Here is a 13152-nt window from a genome sequence, read left to right as displayed (position 1 = left end):
TTTGTCACTGCTATGGTTGGTGGCCACCTGTGTGGCTTCTTACAGATTCAAAACCCAAATCCTTTCAGTTTGTTTTCACTGCTTCTGGAAGGCTTTAAGACCTCTGTTGTCCTGTGTTTTGTAGATCATTAAGAATTAGGCATTTCCTTCTGATTTGGTGATACCTTTAATTGTGTTGCTAATGCTAATGTAACAGATTTTACTAAATGCCTCTCAGCCTTAATTTAGCTGCAAGACTTTTGTGACTAACACTTCTTATTATCAATGCTTGCTGTATTTTATGTATATTCAGTGGTGTAGTTTTGATTCAGTAATGTAGTTTTCATTAAATATTTCTGGTATGAGTTGCTACTGTCTGATAATATTTTTTTAATGTGAAATACATTTTTAAAAAGTATTACTTATTGAAAATATTCTTCAGCTATTTAAGAACATTACCTTGATTGGGTCCCACTGACCAAAAGAACTTGGAAATTTATACGAGAAAACTAGCATCTTATGTGCAAGTGGCAAACTTATTGGGTAACATTTCTCAAAAATGCTTCCACGATTTTCCATTAGAGAATTCAGCTTGCTATATATTTGGTAGCATACGATGTGAGGCTTCCGTCCTCCATTGATCTCAATTTGTGGTATTAACAATTTTTCAAGTTCTTCCTGGTTAATGAAAACATAACGAAATATTAGAATCATAAACATGATCAGATTTTTAATAATGACTGACAGCAAGATTTTCTGTGAACTATCAAGGATTTCTTGAGCGTGTTCTCAGTCACTGTAAATCAGCAAAATTTGATTTGAGATGAGGATTGGTCTTCCTGCCCATTGAAGTTTAAATTACCCAGCCTATATTAATATAACACTACATTAAAAAAAAAGGACAATTTGACAGTTAGCTTTGAGGAATCAACTGTGATAAAGCTAAAGCTTGAGAAGTATTTTTTATTTAAAAAATAATCTAATATCATTCTTTCCCTACTCCAAACAATTTAGGATGGCATATTTAATTGCTTTCTAAAAATCTTACTGCTCTGTGGTGACTTCTTATTCCCCAGCTTATTCAGATAAAATATAAAACCAATCCATCTTCTGCAGAGTTTTTTGTAGCGACCTAAGACTTTTAGAATGCTGCTGTGTTTTAATGTCGTCATTTAGTTTTCCATAAAAGACCAAGATTCCATAATGTCAAAGAAGACAAACAATTAAAGAATCAGAGAACAATAAAGAAGAGTCTTGAATAATGAATCAAAAATAGTAAATTATTTAAAGTTATTTATAAAGGCATAAATGTTCTTGGAATTAAAAAAATAATGGGAAAAATACTGAGTAAGCTGTAAGTAGGGGACATTAGTAGTATCTAGTCCCAATATGTAATTCTATTGTATGATACTACTTCTGTGTAATTCCTCAACTTACATTTAATATCTATATAGATTCACAGTCTTGGATCTTTCCACTTACTGTCATAAGCAGAACTCAATATAATAACAAATTCTAAAACACTAGTCACCTCTCTTGTCACTGAGATTTATGTACTTCTTGAGAGAAACAAATGTTGCTGACTCTTAACTGCTTGTTCCTTTTCTGATCAAATTTTCATCAGTTTACTAATGCAACAAATTATATGCTCCCAAATGAGAGAGAGGAAAATGCTCCATGAGCTACAGTATTCCACTAGCTTTAACTTGAAACGTATTATTCACATAAAGAGCTAAGTTTGTTACCGGGATTTCTTGTTTATTGTCTCTTGTGACCCTTATCCTAAATTCTTTCCAATTCTATTTTGCAAATTCAGTTTATACTCAGGAAAGTGAAATTGGCAACAAGCTTCATTCAGAACCCCTAAAATTATTTTTATGATTATCATTGGGATACATGATTATATGCATTGAATAGTTCAATAAAATTATGACATTTTACAGTCACTTTTGAAAGTTGAATGTAGTTTCAATTCACCTTCTTCCAAATCTAATGGAAAGGTGAATCTTTGAGCACAAAACAATCTTTCCCACACAGCTTACACTTCCTTGTAGTGTGAAGAATGTTAAGAGTTTACTCTTGATTCATCTGACATTTAATCCATTAACTATTATAATAAAGTGAACCTTGAATCAGTCACACTTATGGTGTTGGTAAAGGTTGGATTTATTTTGAAATCTTACATCTATGTCTTGGCTATCTACTTCTGTAAACTTTCTCTCTGGTCAGTGGGTAGAGTTTCTTCTAAATCATAATTGGTTTCCTCCTGAAGTAAGATACTTAGTTTACAGTAAACAAATAGCACCAATCTATTTATTGCCATAGCTGTGGGCATTAATGTTGCAGATATCTAAAGTTAGATGGGGTTACCTCGCCATAGGTAACTGCACTGATTTAAAGAAAATCATGTTACTAAGAACTGTATTAAAAAATTAGAGTTGTCTAATAAGAATTTTGCCTTAAAAATTATTTTGAAATACTGTTCATATACTTATGACTCTCTAGATTGGTTGCCTGCATCAACTGACCTAACAAAAAGGAAATAAGGACCCCAAGACTGGGTAGGTCTACCCAAAAGTTTCCTTGGGTTTTTTCCCCCCCCAATATTAGTCTTATAAATTATATACTTTTTAAAGTACATGCCTTCTCACTACAGCCTTCATCTTGCTCACATATTTAGATCATGAGTACAGCAGCATGATTGTTTAAGCCCTATAACTTTTGAATTTGACAACTAAAATAAAACTCTTCTTGCATCATATGATTATACAATTTAACAAAATAAGCAGTGGATTAGGTACCTGTACACCTTGTAAACTGTCTAGTTCTGAATCAAATTTTTCTGCAATTTCATTTTGTATGCGGTCAGCAGCATCAATCTCTTGTTCTTCTTCAGCCTCTTCTTCTTCTTCTTCTAAAAACTCTTCTTCAAGTATAGCTTCAACATCTTCATTTTCATTCTCATCTTCCTCCTCAGTGGCTTCATAATGATCTTTATTTGCTAAAGCCTATAAAAGTAAAATATTTTGTTGTTTCATGTCTATGATACAGATGTTTTCAAGGAACATATGGTATACTTGCCTCTTTTAATTAGAAAATCATTAATTCAACAAAACCTCATTTTGGAGTATCCTTTATTGTAAGCAAAAATCTAGTAAATTCTAGAATCATATTTCAGAAGAAAATAGAGGTACTGCATACTACATACAGTGAAGCATTGTACCAGTTCCAAGAGTGCTTAAAAAACTGAAGTGCTACACTGCAGTTTTGATAAGAGGAGTATTTTTTCATACATAGTATTGTAGTTTGGCAGGACTTTGTTATAAACAAGCTTATTAGCTTCAAGTGTAGGTGACAGAAGTTCATGAGCAGTCAAGTAGTACATTAATGCATTTATAAATATACTATGTAATTGAGTTTGGGCAGAAATCCTGGTACAGTCCTATTCTGGATCAACCATGGATTTGACATGGTACTTAAATCACATGCCTAATTGCAATTAGTGGGGCTACTCTTATGCTTACAAATTAGATGCATAAAACACATTTTTAAGTATTTTGCTGAATCGGAGCACATATTGAGAATTCTTTTAAAATTGTTTTTAGTGCTCATGAGTCAATAATTTCCAAAACAATTTAAACATGTCAAATTATTTTTGAAAGTGGAAGTTTCTGACAGTCCATCACATTTTTACTATTCTACATTGCCCTGAAAACTGACTAAAAGCTCTAGAAATTTCTAAGATATGAATGCAAACACTTCTATTTAAAATCTTTTTATTAGCTTGTTTTCTTACCTCCTGTTTCTTTTGTTTTTTTTCTGCTAAAAGTTCTTCTCTTCTTCTAGCAATCCTCTCATCCTGTTAGTGAAAAAAAGATGTAAGAAGACAATGATATTTGCTAATAAAAACTGTCCTCTGAGTATTGGTAATGTGACCTAGAATTAATGTTGTACTTTCCACCTAAAAACTCTATTTCTATTTGCTTCTAATGTTAAAAAATATTATCTCTGCAGCTTGAAATTTTGCAGACTAGATATACCTCTCTACTAGGTGAACATGTAAGTAAATTTTAGTAAAACTAACTTGGCAACTTCTGAGATTGATATTGGGGGGGGAAGACTGTGATTCTGATCACACTGCAAATATAATATTTTTATTGGTAAGCTACAGAGTTTCTAAATTTATAGGTGGTCTCTGCCATTTGGCAAGGGCGACTGAGTGTAGTATTAAATGTGTGCTGTTCCCTATACCTGTTTAAAACTGCCCAATTTTGACCAAGTTATAAGCATTTGAAATATAGTCCCCCATACATACTCAGTAGATAAATGTCAAATATCTGATGGCTAAATCCTAACTCGGAAGTGATATGCAGAAGTGTTCTACTTAAGGCCTGTGGGGTTGATGGGGATTCAACCTGTAATTGCTGTTCTTGCACACTCTAATGCTGTCACCTGAACTGAGATCAGAAAAACTGAGTATATCAACACTCAGGCAATAGTGCAATTTTAGAAATCCATGTTAACACCAAATGAAGTGGCCTGGATACCAGAGCATTCTAACCAGAGCAGCAAGAAACTCTGCACAGACTAATCTTCTCTACTTTTGTGACTAAACTCTGGTTTTCCTGAATGACACGTCACTGCAGGTGTACTCCTTGGTCTCAGTATCCTGGTGCCAGCTTCTTTCAGTGGAGAAAGAGTCTCTAGGGTAGCATTCAAATGGTCTGTCTGCTTTTCCCAGACTCTCTGCATGTCCTCCAGCTTTAGTAACAGAAGGAGGGATAACAGTACACCCAGAAATGCTGCATTCTCACAGCACCATCCGACTTGCTCACCAACTGGATGCTATGGAAAAATACTCAATGTGTAACTAAAAACTATATTTCAATACACATAAGCAAAAATATCAAATTACCGTTACTCAGGAAATCCTAATTCTGATCTTTCCTTACTTCTTAATGCCTTTATCAATTTGTATCATTGTTCCGTGTATGTGTTTTAAATAGGAACCTCTTACTTTCCTTTGTCATCAGGAGCCATACTGATGCTTACACCGTTCATTCAAGTTTGGACCCTAGGATCTGTAGCATGGGTATTTACCACTTGAATTATCAGAGTAACTGCTTAGAGGGTGAGCTTAGTACAGCAGTGTAGGCTGGTCACTAGAATGCATCTTTTCCAGCAAGCCTTTCAACTTGCATCAGGAAGGACTAAATTGAAAAAATACTTTAACTCTCATGATTATATGCATTCTCAGAGCCAACACCTAGCACAAGCAGTTCAGAAAACTTACTGGTATCGTATAAGCCTTGTCCCAAATTCTGTTGTACTAACTTCCTGTGTGTCAGTTGCTCTGTAGTAACTTATGCTCAGACCTTTTCTGATAGTACATGTGAAGTACTTTATCTCACTTTTATAGAAAGCCAGGAACCTTGAATATATTGCATGTGCTGATTGTAAATGTCTGCATAGAGGTTTCAGGTTACTTCAAGTAACTTGTAACCTGTTCAGTAGTAGGCATAGCTTTATTCGAATGGGAGACTGTGCAGCTGCAACAGCACTGAGAATGTGACTTAGTGCTATTACATTTCTGTGCAGAGTATCATAGTTGGAAACACAGACACATACACTGTACAGTACCTATGAAGTCAGCCTATGGGAGATGCAGATCAACTGAACAGCCCATGAGAAGGGAATCTGGGATGCGACAGCAATACCATACTTAAGCTGTGTATTTGATTTTTTATGGCCATATTCACTCTCCATCTAGTTGCCTTTTGTCCAGCAGTTTCCAGATGCTGGCATTCTGTCAGACACTTTTCTTGGGCTGTGAGATATCTAAACTCCTGCATGAATTAATTGCACAGAGGAGGAAAGGAGCCCTACATTATTTTTCATTTCTGTGGTAAATCTAGGAATGCTGTGAATGTGTGGGGCTGTGTCTTCTGGCTCCCATATCTGTTTCTCTGTGTGCTCTTCACAGTCTGTGTTCAGACCTGTGCTGCTGAAATTACAAAGAAGTAGACAGGACTGAAAACTTACCCTTATTTTTGCTTTCAGGTCTTTCAGTTTCTTTTTATTTTCTAATTTTTTATACTGTCTTTCTTTCCATTTTTTCAGACGTGGAGGAAAAAGACGGTCAAGAACATCACTTTCTTCTACTTGAATATAAACTGCAACTTCAGGACAGACTCCTCGTTCTGACAAATACTGGGCTTCATCTAAAGTACGAGGGAAACCATCCAGTATAAATCCTGTAGACCTAATTGGAAAATATTTATCATTACACAATGTAGTTTAAAGTGCAACACAGTGAAAATGCAATTAATTTGGACACCTCCCCCCCCAACCTCCCTTATTAAACATGTATGTTAAGAGTAAACTTAAAAAATACTTTCAGGTATTATCTTTTGACAATGTAAAACTGATACTTCACTATGTATTTTAATTGGTGTACTAACGTATTTCTTCTGAGGTTTTAATGTGCAGAGATTAATTATTTTAAAATAATTTTAAAAAAACAAAATAAAATGTGTCCTCAGTATTGCTTCTGTGATGCTAAAAACTTCTTAGCCACTGCTCTCAGAAAAATGGAAGGTGCCTCAAACATTATTTTGGTAACACCTGCCACAGAAAGCTTGTCACCTGAAAATTTATTTTTCAGAAATGCTGAAAATTTCTCCTCTAGTGTAGGATAAGAATTTTGCCACTCAGCATGACTTACATCTCCCATCCTGCAGATACTAAAACCAGATAAGATATGTCTGGAAAGCTCTATGACCTGTTGGAGCTCTTACAGTCTCAAATTAGATAAGGAGTTCTGTAAAGCTGAATGTTGTGTTAATAAGAAGCTAATATTTCTCTTCATTACTTTAGACATTAATAGGATACATTGTAAAACTGCAGAAAACCAAAGAAGCTACAAGGAGTAGGAGTGGATGGAAGAACAGGTGGTCCTGGATGCTGTGGGAAAAAGTTGGGGGGAGGATATCAATCATGATATACATCATGATGAAGGTTCCCTTCTGCTATACAGTCCCTGATGAAACTGAATTTATATAATATAATATCACAACATTATATGTAATTCTGCATATTTTTTTGTCTTTTTTCCTAAAACTGATCTCCCTATTTTTACACCATTAAAGAGAATGTTATCCCCTATCTGTGAGCTGACAGGACGAAAGTTTATTTGAGGATCTTGTTTATTCTTTTTAAGGCATTTGTCGTACTGTTAGGAATTGAAACCTAATGGTCAAACTGCCAGCAACTATGATCTGGATGGAAATGAATGGAATAGACAGGACATGGAAAAAGGGACTTTCCCTGCTGAAATTACATCATGAGTCTGCTTTCTAGGAGTCGATGATCTTATTTATTTATGCAACAATAATCCACATCTATCACAGTGTTATGCATGTACTTTCTGATATGAAAGGAAATCTGTTGTGGATACATCACTGGAGTGCAGATTGTGATGAATACACAAGATAACCTGATTCTGTGTTATTCTGGAGACCACTAATACTTTGTCTTTACTTTCCACACAATATTTACAATATATGGAAGCCAATGGTTACAGATGGATTCCAGCTCTCCATGTTTATTAATTACATGAAAACATAAAAGGTTTATTTACATATCTATCCTGTAAGCCCACGAAAACTACCCAGCTATTCAGGAGATTTAATGCAATTCAAGTGCACTAAGCACTTTTGTCCAGTCCTACGTAGATAGCATAAGACATTACGTTACTGTCAAAGTACCAATCAAAACAGAGCAACAAAACCAAGACTGAGAGGTAGGTCATGATTCCTAAGAAGTACAAGAGCATTGAAATAATCTCTGCAACAGTTATTTGTAATTGTGGACACAATGGATGATATACTTCCTAAGATTAATTAAAGAAAGAGAGAATCTAATTACAGTTACCGAAATGGCTCTTTCCTCCACCAGTCAAGAACAATGTTATCAAGGACTTCTGGAGGTAGTGCCTCATTATCCATTAGATTTGCTTTGATTGCTTCTTCCTCATCAGTTAACTCCACTTCCTTTATATAAAGAAAATCCACAAAAAAAGAAAGAAAAAAAAAACATAGAAAGAAAGAAAGATCTACCTGACACATTTATTATTTTTTGACTAAGGTAGTGTCTTCATTTGATTTAAACCAGCAGAAACAAAGTAAACTCATTTGCCACTTTCACTATACTACGTGATACAATTTGGGATATTTTCCATGAGCTTGGGGTTGGGTACTTCCCTAGAGTTGGGGCAATTGCTGCTCTATGAGTTTTAATGAAACCTAAAACCAAGCACAATTGGTAAGTATTTAATTATACATATGCTTAGTTCAGAGGAATAGAAACTGAAACAATCACAGTTTCTCTTAATTGCCTACAAGAAGTTTTCCACTTATTTATACATTGTTTCATTCTGGAAGACTATCTGCTGTACATCAGAATTTTTTTTTACCTTTTAAAAGCAACATTTATCCTTTGATGCAATCCAAAGAAAGATGTCAAAGAAAGATATGTAAGGTTACTAGGTATAGGCACATGTCCTGGTTTTGGCTGGAATAAAGTTAATTTTCTTCTTAGTAGCTGATATAGTCTGTGTTTTGGATTTAGGATGAGAATAATGTTGATAACACACTGATGTTTTAGTTGTTGCATCCAAATTCACTTGGAGAGAAAACTTAATATGCAGCTAGGTATTCTCCTGTCCCTCTCAGCATATGGATTTAAGTTGTTCCCTGAGATTCTTTTGTGAATTCATTACAAGGTTCTGCTGTCCTTTCCTCATGTAGCAGTCATATTAATCCAAGTAGCTCAAGAATTTGTTAGCATAACCTGCCAGAAAATAAAGGAATAACCCTTTTTAACAAAAGGATCCAAGGTGATTCAGGAACCCTCAAAATGACAGTAGGGAGCTGCTTGCTGCAAAGACTTGTCTGAGTAAGAATTCCTATGCCTGATAATGTAGCCAAAAGAACTTGAGAATATGCTGGAAGCCACAGGTCTAATGTAGTGTGTCTGTGAGTAATATTTTCTCTAGTGCCTGACACAGTGTACACATTAAAATATATTAATATGGCATAGCAGATACCTAAGAAAGCAAAGTGGTAGCCATATCTGTAACACAAAGGCATCTTGAAAAAAATGTGTGAAGTGGGAGAAAACAGTAAAACCCATATAAAAATGTGTCACTGACCTCACCACTGCAGATGAACTGTTGAAGCGGCAATTGTATTTGACAAAAGAAAAGAAACGCGAGATGTATATTCTGGGTACAGAACACCCTGCATAGTGGTGGTTTGAAGGGCAAGGCTGCTCCCCAGACCTGTCAATGCTGTGATGGGTTTGGCTGACGCATACTAAAACAACCAGGATGATATCTTTTTGCTAAACTTCCCAGACTGTATGGTATGTTTTGTTTGCCTTTAGTGTTTTTGCTTTGAATATTATAGCTGACATTTACCTTAAGCTTTGATAAGATATGCTTCTAGTGTCTTGCGCCAAAGTGAATGATATAAATGAAGTTAAATGAAATTATTTTGGAGAGGTAGTGGGTCAGTGAAAAAAGGAATAGTCAGACAGTCTGGTAAGTAGTCATACTCAGAGAAATGCTTAGGGAGTCCATAACCTCATCCTCTAGAGTTTTGTGCATGGACCAATGAACGGGTTTCTAAACTGAAACGCAATTGCATCAGCTGTGCTCCGGTCATGCCATCAGATAAAGCGCTTCACAAGAAATGCGAGAAAAAATACTAATGTAGAAGAAGATTGTTTGTCAGCAGATACAAAGATGAGGAAAAAATACTAACAGAAGTGCCTTTCTGTAAGACATGTCTTGATGCCAAAAAAATAAAGCTGAGTGAGAGACAGCCATAACCATTGGTGACAGGAACACTTGCCTTATTTTTGGCTGTGATGACCAAGCTGTAAACTGACTTGCCAAAAGAACCTCCTCTTAGATTTAACTAATGAAAACCTGAATCTTTATTCTGACATCCATGATTTTGATCTGTACTCCATCTGTGTTGAAGCATTTGCTTCCAATATTACCTGCTCTTGTATTATTTCATCAGGAACACTACCTTCCAGTGACCAGGGACCTCCCCTGCTTTTCAAGACAATAGTGGCCTTGAATGCACCTTTGGCAGCTTCCTCGGCACCTGTGAATGCAACTCATTGACATGTATATGTCCAGATTACATAAATGATCCCAAATTTGATGCTATTCTGCTCTGAGTAGTACCACTCTTTACCCATGCTTTCCTATTAGGCACAGAGACCTAGAAGGCCACAGACTAGCCTGTACTTGTAAAGACCAATAAAGAAGGCATTGAGAGTCTCAGCCTTTTCAGTGTCTTTCATCAAAAGGTCACCTGTCCCACTCAGTGTCAGACTCATATTTTCTAGGTCTTCCTTTTACTACTGTTCTGTAGAAATTCTTCTTGCTACCCTTCAGATCCCTCACTAGTTTCCACTTCAGTTGAGTGCTCGTCTTCCTAATATTGTGCCTGGATGTTGTTTCTGTATGCTTCCTCTGTAGCCTGCTTCCTCTCCTGCGTGCTTCCTTATATCCTGTAGTAGGAAGTCTTTGAAGGTCTTTGATGACTAGTAACTTGAAAGAACATGGCAGGTATCAGGAGTACAAAAAAAAAAAGGTTCTTAGAATGTGATGCAGAAACTTATTTCTTCCTGAAGCTTTGAGAGTTGGATAAACCCTCATTTGTATTGTCTAGGAGGTAGAGTTTCAGTTTCTTTGTACTGTGCATTTTTTCAAAGATTTATATGCTGTGTACCTGTGTTGAGGCTTCTCCACACAATAAAGGCTTTTATTATATCCATTGCTGTCTAAAGAAGAATTCATTTGCATTAAAACCTTGTCTGTTTTTCCCAACATATCACTGCCTAGTAAAAGAAATCACTGTCTCCTGATAAACATTTATGTAAATGTTTATTGTTCAGGGAAATTACACCCTGTAAGAGATGGGTTTTAGAATGTATATTTATAACAATTTTGAACCAGTATTCAATCTGATTAAGAAAAAGAACTAATTTTCTGAAGACTATCATTCATGAATTATTTTACCAGTATCATGAATATCCAGCTATTTGAAACAGTTTTTTAACTACAAGGCATATTTTATGCTACTTAAAGAGTTTTTTTCTACTTTGAAACTTCGCTGCCAATAGGCAAAGACAACAGTATAATCCAGATTAAAAGACCTACTATATTAAAAAAATATTAACTTGCCCTGTTATGAACACTGAAATATTTCTGATTTTTTGACAAAGGATGATCAGACTGAAGGGCTGGTAGAGGCATTCTAGTCTTTTGCCCCAGAAAAGTGCAGAGAGCACTGCTGGTGAAATCTCTAAACTCCTGTGCAATTGGAGCACATGTACCTGACTGAACCTGGGTATTATAAATACTTAAAGGAAACCATACCTTCCCATTAGTATTCTGACCTTCTTTTTTTTTTTTCTCAGTTTGTCTTCCTTTGCCCCATTTAGCATCTATCTCTACTATTTAGAAAAAAACCTATACATAATTCTTGGAAATGTTTTGAAGAATGTTGGTGGCATTCATAAGAAAACATTGTCAAGAACTATTACTTCCAAATTTCATCAAGTAAATAATTTAACATAAGTGATTTTTATCAAGCTAGAATTTTATAGGAAATTCCTATTATGGTCTGAAAATGGTTATTTTGTGTATGGACATGAAAAAGATCAGATTATTACCTGTTTGCTTTTTTCAGTCTCAGTTTTAGTCATGGTCTGAGAGAAGTCTTCCAGTTCCTGTGATAGAATTAGCATTTTATTGTCATCTTCTTCAGGTTCTTCATCAACATGGGGGCCAACTTTCTCTTTAGTTTTGGGTAAGATCAGTTCCTGTAGATATTCTTCAAACTGAATATGGAAAATGCCTAATTTGTCTGCTATCCGTCGTGCACAAGTAGTTTTACCTGCTCCGTGAGTCCCAAGTAGACACACCCGTAAAGGAGGAGCCTATAGGAAAATATTGGAATATTTTGTAACAATTTGGAGTTTACAGTGCTCCCTCTACTGTTTTTCACTTCCAAAATATCATTATAAAAATTGCATCAAAAACAGCCACATAATTTTGCATTTTAATTTTTCCAGGCTTTCTATTGCTGTTCCAGACAGACTACCTGCTCTCTGGAAATACTGAACAAATACACTATAGCAGTCGATTCCAGCAGGTAAAAATGAAAATTCATTAGACAGTTCTGGTAAATCTTCCCTTCTTTTACCCTTCCTCCACTTACAAAAAAAAAAGACTTAAAGGTAGTAAGAAAAAACCCAATATGTGTGATTCATTAACCACATTTTAGGACTTTTGTAAGCCTTTATAATCTTCCTCTCTTTTCTGCTTTATTTGCATCATTAATTCAATGTGTACACTAAAAAGTCACTAGGGAAGCAATGTGTTGTATTTATTTCAAGGACTTGCCTGATATATTGTTACCTAGAAAAAATTAGCAATAACAAACAATTATAAATGGGAATGGAAAACAGTGATTTTAATCTGCTATTATCTGCTTTAAACAATTTTAAAGATTCTCACTTGTATTGGTTCATTGTGAGCCACATACTCCTCAGGGTTCTTCAGAAATTTATCTCTGTACTCAGAAGTTGAAAAGTAATACAGCTTTTCTTGATATTTAGCTGCATGTTCATAGCGTCCTGGGTAAAGGACAAAGTTCTCTTTCAGACTGACTGGACAAAAGTGTTTTGTGTCTCCCATGTGCCTTTTATTTTCGTTAGTTTTTTCTTCATCCTGAAAATATTATGAAAATTTTAAAAAACTATTTGAGTTCAGTAGTTCACTTAGATTAAGTAGATCAAGTAGATCAGATTAAGAAATGTCAAACACATCAACTGAGAATTGAATGAGCATAGTATTCTCAAGACAGTTTGTAAGCTGAATGTAAGTCTATGAAAATACACACTTTTTAGATTCAGAGTCAGGAAACAAACTGTCCAATCTAGTGAGAGAATTATTGAGAAAAGAATGACCATTTTAAATTTGAAATGATAATATCATAGTTACCTATTGAAGACCAAAATTAGGCTAGAAGTATCTATGATAGAATCTTTTCCTGCTGTGATCTTGAAACTCACTTGCTGTTGCTTCTA

General features: G+C 35.2%; 1 protein-coding gene across 1 annotated transcript in view; it reads right to left on the bottom strand.

Moving 5' to 3' along the window:
* AK9 (adenylate kinase 9) overlaps window positions 1–13152 on the bottom strand; it is a 71947-nt gene that overhangs the window by 14805 nt on the left and 43990 nt on the right. Inside the window, exons 21-27 of the mRNA XM_075047026.1 lie at window positions 12581–12793; window positions 11734–12000; window positions 7912–8030; window positions 6022–6241; window positions 3776–3838; window positions 2781–2987; window positions 439–657 (exon numbers count right to left, since the gene is read on the bottom strand). Of these exons, the coding sequence (XP_074903127.1) occupies window positions 439–657; window positions 2781–2987; window positions 3776–3838; window positions 6022–6241; window positions 7912–8030; window positions 11734–12000; window positions 12581–12793 (1308 nt within the window). The remainder of the gene's footprint in view (window positions 1–438; window positions 658–2780; window positions 2988–3775; window positions 3839–6021; window positions 6242–7911; window positions 8031–11733; window positions 12001–12580; window positions 12794–13152) is intronic.

The sequence above is a fragment of the Buteo buteo genome, chromosome 15 (assembly GCF_964188355.1).
Source record: "Buteo buteo chromosome 15, bButBut1.hap1.1, whole genome shotgun sequence".
Taxonomy (NCBI): domain Eukaryota; kingdom Metazoa; phylum Chordata; class Aves; order Accipitriformes; family Accipitridae; genus Buteo; species Buteo buteo.
This window is presented reverse-complemented; position numbering and strand designations above follow the sequence as displayed.